The sequence below is a fragment of the Lactuca virosa genome, chromosome 7 (genome assembly GCF_052849685.1).
Source record: "Lactuca virosa cultivar CGN04683 chromosome 7, Lactuca_virosa_CGN04683_v6, whole genome shotgun sequence".
Lineage (NCBI taxonomy): Eukaryota > Viridiplantae > Streptophyta > Magnoliopsida > Asterales > Asteraceae > Lactuca > Lactuca virosa.
In genome coordinates this window covers 137,277,073-137,284,435 of record NC_136432.1, presented here as the reverse complement: position 1 = coordinate 137,284,435, position 7,363 = coordinate 137,277,073, and the positions used below count along the sequence as shown (strand labels likewise).

Below are 7,363 nucleotides of genomic sequence, written 5' to 3'. Positions count from 1 at the left end.
ATTTTATTAAGTCAAAATATTATTTTGTTAGAATGATGTTATACGAAAATGTTCTAACAGAATACTATAAACATATATTATCATAATTAATTATTTTTAATGAATACAGATTTTATATGAAACAAATTTTAATATTTTAGAATCAGTAATTACATTCATTCTTAAATAATACAACTATGAATATAAATTACGTTCATTCTAAAAGAATACGACTAATAGTGATTAACAATTGCATATTTTAAAGGAATAAAATTGAGAATGATTAAAAATCAAATAAAAACTAAGTAAAACACAAATAACAACATTCTTGAACAATCATGTAAAAAGTATTACAAGTTGGTCCATTCTAAAATGAATATGTTGATGCATTCTGAAAGAATAGACTAATTCATTCTGAAAGAATATGTTGATGATGCAATCGTAATCTTCATTACCGTTCATTCCAAACTTGCAATTCCATTCCAACAATGAAACCATTCCCATACACCTGATTCCAAAGTTGCAATTTGCATTCAAAATTAACAAATGATCATTTTAAGGTTTATTAAAACATAAAGATCATACATAAACCCTGTGCCCAAATACCATTTTTGTTGTAGGGATGCACCTTGTCTCAAACTCCACATTCCCTGGTTTGGAGACTTCAACAACATTCTCTCTATTAACAAGGACTTCATATCTTGCCTATAGAAACAATTTCAATTTCCATGGTGTGTAAAAAAAACAAAACAAAACATTTGCATCTAAATTTCATAAAAATAATCAAAAAGTTCTTACCTTGAGTTTAGAAGATTTTCTAGACAATCGTTGTCCTAGTAAATCCAAAACAGCATCAGATAAGCCAAGTTGTTGAATGGTCATTATGAAATTATTCAAAAAAATCAAGAACACAATTAAATGCAGTAATTTTAAATCATGGATAATTTAACATGATTATTTGAGAACTTGCCAATGCCATCGATTCTAATATTCATGAACACAATTAAATGCAGTAATTTTCAATCTGAAACTCTTCACAAATTTGTAAAAGGGTAATATTAAACAATTATAACTACCCCTGCCTCAGATAAAACGAACATATAATCCCCTTTTGGAACCTCTTCGATGAACATATAGCCACTAAAATTACAAAACATTTAAAATTTTACTTTATTGGTTCGTTAAAATCTATAAGAAGATTAAAGATCAAACGTGGGCGGAAGCAAGTGGAGATACCTGATCAAAAATGAGAAAAATGTAATCTGCAAATTGAGTTCTTGCTATAGCCACCAGAAAATCAAAAGAGTAATCATCGCAGACACTTGGGATTTTTATCAATAACAGTGTCGACTCAATGAGTTGCTTGCTCCATCTCTTTCAATTTCTTTAGAGCATGCAAAGCCTTATTCGCTCTCATAATAAATACAAATCTATTTTCATCCTTCGGTTTTGGGATAACTAAATGATTGCCTTCGATTTAGGCAGAGTCGATGTGGGGAAGATGGGTGAGAGAGATGATCATCGGGCGATTTTAGAGAAACAGAGGGAGAAGACGGAAAGGGGTGTGTGTCGTGTGACGTGTTGTTAGATGGAGGTCCTCAACGATGGTGGTGTGTGACGTGCGGTCTTCAACGATAGTGGTCTCTAACCTCAGAGATGAAGGGGTGGAGGCCGGTTCTTTGACGTCTGGGTACAAGGTGAGAGGCAGTGGAAGAGAAACAAGGAAAACGATGTGTGTTTATAGTTACGAGGGATCGGTGATTTTATTAGGGTTAATAAACTAATTCCCCTAATTTAAAGATATTAAATGTTTTATATATTTACCATGATTAAGTGTGCCCAAGATTACTATTATACTCCTAATTGTATTTTTGAAATGATTGGTCCACAATCATCCTTACATCCACACAATAGATAGTTAGAATACATGAACGTATCTCTCTCTCTCTATATATATATATAATATACAATTAATATTATATGTATAACTAAAAGTCAGTTAAATCAATAGTAGGCCTCATTCACGAAACCATACTCTAAGAGGGGTATAAAGGAAACGACCTATAAAATGACCATTGAATGAGTGTCATTTTTACCCACCACTCCTTTGTATGGCGGAGGGTCGTTAGCCGAATGGGTTCGATATGACATAAAAGATTAAAAGTATAATCTATAAAGTACTAGAACCTTATTTAAAATCCCACTCTAGTTACTTTAGGAAAATGTGAAATTGTATGCTAATCCATGAAAAAACACATCATTTCTTTATGAGTCATTAGCGGAGGGTGTGTGGTTAACCAACACACTAATTTGGGGCTATAAAGATGAAATGATGAAACAATTTATGTTTATAATTGTTGATGGAGCGTGTGTAGTTAACTGGCACATCAATGGGAGATTATAAATCGGTCGAGGGTGTTTGAATGGGTTTGCATGGTTATTCACATCTTAATTTTGATCATCGGCATCCATGTCACAATTGGTAAGATCAAAATCCGAGATTAAACATGTCACTGATAAGATTCAATGAATCTCATAAGATATACGAGTTTCATATGATTGAAAATTTGTGAAATGTTTCTACCTACCTAAAATAGTTATGTGATATGACTACGACATCTCTCTTCATATTACAAAATAAAAATATGGATCCTAGTCTTAATTGAAAATTTGAATTAATAATTAAGGATTAAAATCATGTAACTTTAATTTTGTATTCTCCTAATTTTAGATGTCTTATGAAGATAATAATGGTCTTCCTCGTTCTTATGGAAATTTTTTCCTCAATTATCTGGAGATGGTCTTCCGCATTCAAATCAAGGTGAAATTGTCTTCCCTTCCATAGGCAATGGTGGAATTGGACATCATCTCTCTTCAACTCTTCCACCTCCTCCTCTTGTGACTCTCAACGTCACGTTTTCCTCAAATTGAAAGATATGAGACTACTCAAGCCCTATAGGCATGTAAACAAAGAGATGGAAATTCCTTGTGTGTTTTAAAAATGAATCGCACATTGAAAAGCTGGAAAGGATCGATGTTTTATTCCTAAAGAAGAAGACAATGATTTTTTTCTTTCACTTCTAAAGTCATATGGTCAATTCGATAAGAAATTGCATATGAGGAATTTTGATGTGTCCCTAATTGATCTGACCCATATGTTGATGGTTGTTGAAGAATAAATATTTAACAACATAACTTAAGTATAAATGCTTAAGAGGTTTAATCCCAAGAATTGCATGGACATTGACTATGGCAACATTGGTGATCAAGAAAATATTTCTCTTCCCAATCGAAAGGGATCGGCCAAGGTCAAATCCTTTGAACGTGCGGTAAAGAGAAAGGCTTGTTCTAAGACCGTTTCAAATGTTGAACCCAATGAGTCCATTTGTTTCTACTTCCAATTCAAGGGACATTGGAAATGAAGCAGCCCAAACTAACTGAAAGATCTTAAATATGGTAAAGTCAAGTTATATGAATCTACTTCAGATACATCCATTATCTAATTCTATAAGTTCATCTTCAAAGATTCCTAATACATGATGTGATTATCACATTTTGATGGTATTGCAAGATCTAAAAGAAAGAAGGAAGCTTAGCCAAGTGATCTAAATTTGACCGTGATGAATGGACTATTGTCGTATGGTTTGATGGTCAGAATTTGGAGCTACTACTAAGGTGTTAGGATAATTTAATAGATTGTTATTACTCTTGGGAGATGTCTAGAAATGTAGGTTTTCATTTTATACATTGTAATGACAAGTTTCATTTTTCTTTTTAGCAATAAAATAAGGTTTTAGTTTATGAAGTTGCCTTATTTATATATTTCCTTGCAATGACATTTATGAAAGTGTTGGCTATATTTCTAATAATAGCAATGTTAATGGTGGATATTTATTCTTATAGAACTTGCTTGTGTTACTATCATAATTGACCAATTGAAAAGAAATCTCATCACTAAGTTTTAATTGGACAGAAAATTGGAGTCATGCAATTCGAATTGCATGATGAATGAGAATCTTGTTCATTGGAAAATTATGACTAATTCATTTTCACGTGTTAATGTGAGGCAAGTTAAGGACTAATGGATCTAGTACATGTTAATATGGACTTTCAAGATCCACCACAAGGGACGATAACTCTATTCGTCATGATTTATTGATGTTTCAATAAATATGATTTTGCTTATGAGATTAAACAGAATTCTATTACTTTTGGAAAGTTCATGAGTAGCAGTACGAATAAAAGAATCTATTAGGCAGAAAGATAAAAGATTCTCTAATCTAAAAAAGAAGGAGACTATCATTCTTTATGATCATCTTGGTAATTATGGAATTGTATAACTATTAATCCTCAAAGAACATCTTAGTGCAATTGTATGACTAAGAAGAGGAATCAAACATTGTTGAAAATGATTCGATCATAGATGAGTCATAGTTTGTTCCAATCAAGTTTTAGAGCCATGATCTAGTAACTAAAAATCGTATCTTGAAACTCATTTGAAGCTAAGAAGGTTGATAACACCTCGTAATATGTGGAGTAATTATGCTTTCTTACTCTAGCACATTTAGAATTGGGGTTTTGATATTGTCTTTGATCGAGAAACAAAAGACAAACTAAGTCCTATTCTATGAAGTGTTCTCTTGTCGAGAATCCACACAGAGTTTTCCATAATTGGAGATGTTTGTAGAATCTACATGTGAGTTGGAAACTTTAATGCAAGAGAAGTTTTCAAGGAGTGTACCTTGAATTTGAAACTTCATAACCATGGAATTTTTCTGAATAGAAAGTTTCATTGGAACATTTTGTAATATCCAGGGATCGGTCTCTGTGACTTTAGAACCTCGACATCAATGAAGGTCAATGAATGTAAAAATGAAATTCCACTAAATATTAGATAATGATAAGAATTTGTAATTGTGAAATGAGAATCATTGGAGTAATCTCCAGTTGATCTTTTCACAAAGAAAGGATCATCGACAACCATAATATGCATATTTATAACATGGCATGACTGATGTTATTTAATTCAAGAGGGTGGTTGATTACTCGAAAAATTATAAAATTAATAAAGTTGTAATTGTTATGGTGATTAAATAATAGGGAATTATTTATATTCAATGTGTATGATACCATAGTTAATTAATTTAGTATTGTGTTTCACTTTGCATATTTACTTCCCTGAGTAATTTTAATATTATTAAAAATTCCATAATCTTTCATACTTTTTGAACTATGTAGTGAATTAATACTGTCATTAATCGATTGTAGATTGTACATAGAGATTGAACATGGCATGGGATTGCTGCAATATTCATGTGTACTTAGAAAATAGGGATTTTAAATTTTGGATAAACCCACATTTAGATATTACTTCATGGATTTAATCACGAATAATTCTAAGACGATAATATCTTCTATTATTCAAACGGAGATACATAAGTTGTAATTTACAAGTTGCTTGTGCATTGTTATTACGAAAACGCATCAGTAACATGATGTTATAAAACGCAGTATCATGTATGATTTAGTGAGTAAAAGTTACCGTTATGTAGTCAAACATTATTCGTTCTTTTTTCCTTGTCAGGAAAAATGATATATATAGGGCCCCTTAGTGATTTGAGTTGATCTATAAGAACTAGGCCTAGTCCAGACTAAATTGATGTGTTTAAATTTGTAGTCAGAATTTGATCACAAATCGGGAAACATAACAAATGAACATGAGGTTGATCATTTTAATCCATGACTATATTCATAGGATATCTTGTAAAATGAAGGAATAATTTATCACTTATCTTAGGGCCAACATTTGATTTGAATCAGTGGCTTTGGAAAGAACACTTTGTTGTTTGGTCAAGGTTATACTTGAAATTGTAGTTATAGGCTTATCCAAGTGGGAAACTGTTGGATTAAGGTGTCTAAGCTCATGACTAAATTTGTATATTATTGTAATTAGAAGAAAAGTCCTTTTTGGGTTGCCCTCATAATTAGGACTTGGTTATAATTACATTTGTAGAGATAGGATAATTTATTAGATTATTATATGATTAATAAACTAATCGTAAATTATGAGGAAATGATTTTTTAATATATTATATGATTAATATATTAATTGGAAAATAAAAAGTTATTTTGTTAATTCATTATGTGATTAATAAATTAATATGAGATCAATTGTTAAATAATTGATTTTTAATTTATATGATTAATAAAGTAATGTGAGATCAATTAGAAATGATTAATTATTAATCAAAATTAATTTGGAATTAATTCAAGATTAATTCCAATTAATTAAAGGTCCAAGGGTTGAATTGTAATTGTTCATAGTTGAGAAAGGAAGGAAAATTCTGGAACCCTTATAGGGGTGGATGTTTTTTTCAAGGTTTCTAGGAGTTTTGGAAGCCTCCTGATTGCATATAAGGAAAGATTTGCATTGAGATTAAATGTAGTCATCCACACTATAAATAGGACCCCAAAGACATGGAATTTTTGTTCATGCACTTCCCATAAGGCTTAGGAAAGAAATTTCCTTCTCCTCCTCTCTGCTCTATTGTCTTCTAGTTCTAAGGTTTGGCTGTGATCCATTAGATGCATCATAATTTTTGTGCTAGTTTTCCAAGCTTTTCAAAGGAAGGATTGAAGTGATTTGTTTACTACAAAAATCAAAGGTATGTAACCTTAATTCTTTTATTGTATTTAAATTATGTTAGGGCTCATATAGATTTTGTTGTTCATAGTATGTTGCATTCAAAGTGTATGACATAGATCGTTTAGGTTGCATATGCCCTTAAGTGTTAAGTGAAAATCCACAAACACATTAGTTTTGTAACCTATAAAACCCATCAGATAAGACACGGCCTCTTGGTTTGTGGTGACTTGGTAAGGCATATGGATGATATGATGGATAAAATATTTACCCTTTTTCAAATCCTGACACTACTCAGACCATGTGGCCATGTAGGTTCGTCTACATTGACTCCAGTGCATGAGGTATAACCTCATGTTTGCAGCGGGGGATTAGTCGGTGTACAAAAAGCCGGTCTGAAACCCTCGTTAGAGAAGTTCCATTTCAAAAAAAATATATGATAACACACAAATTTATAATGTTTCCTTGGTTACTATCATTTAAGTTTTTCACCTTTTTGGCAATTCTCGAGTGAATGCGTAATTCACCCATGGGTATAACTAGTCCATGGTAAAACGATAATAACACAACACTAAAAATACCGACCGTTGTTCCCATCACCTTAGCTTGCCCCACCATAATCTTAAATCTTACACTTTCTTCCAACCACCATGAAGGTGGCATGTCGTTGATCACTTGATATGAAAACACTCTAAAATAGAGTTAACCTAAGTTTGAATATCACATGCTTCAACCATAAGG

At 31.7% G+C, this 7,363-nt stretch overlaps 1 protein-coding gene across 5 annotated transcripts; it reads right to left on the bottom strand.

The window, feature by feature from the left end:
- Nucleotides 1-262: 262 nt before the first annotated feature.
- On the bottom strand, nt 263-1,706 carry LOC145125438 (histone-lysine N-methyltransferase CLF-like). 5 transcript variants are annotated; one of them, XR_013715996.1, is made up of 4 exons: nt 1,216-1,706; nt 778-812; nt 586-684; nt 263-487 (listed from the first exon to the last, which is right to left on the bottom strand). XR_013715996.1 is itself a non-coding variant. In XM_079060901.1 (4 exons), exons 2-4 carry the CDS (start codon nt 859-861, stop codon nt 316-318), a joined length of 333 nt encoding a protein of 110 aa, XP_078917027.1. In that variant the 5' UTR covers nt 862-1,119; nt 1,216-1,706; the 3' UTR covers nt 263-315. The 5 variants fall into 5 exon arrangements, 4 of the variants coding, with proteins under 4 accessions (XP_078917027.1, XP_078917028.1, XP_078917029.1 ...); XM_079060901.1 differs by having other exon boundaries at nt 608-684; nt 778-1,119; XM_079060902.1 differs by lacking the exon at nt 1,216-1,706 and having other exon boundaries at nt 565-684; nt 778-1,206.
- Between the last annotated feature and the right edge of the window lie 5,657 nt (nt 1,707-7,363).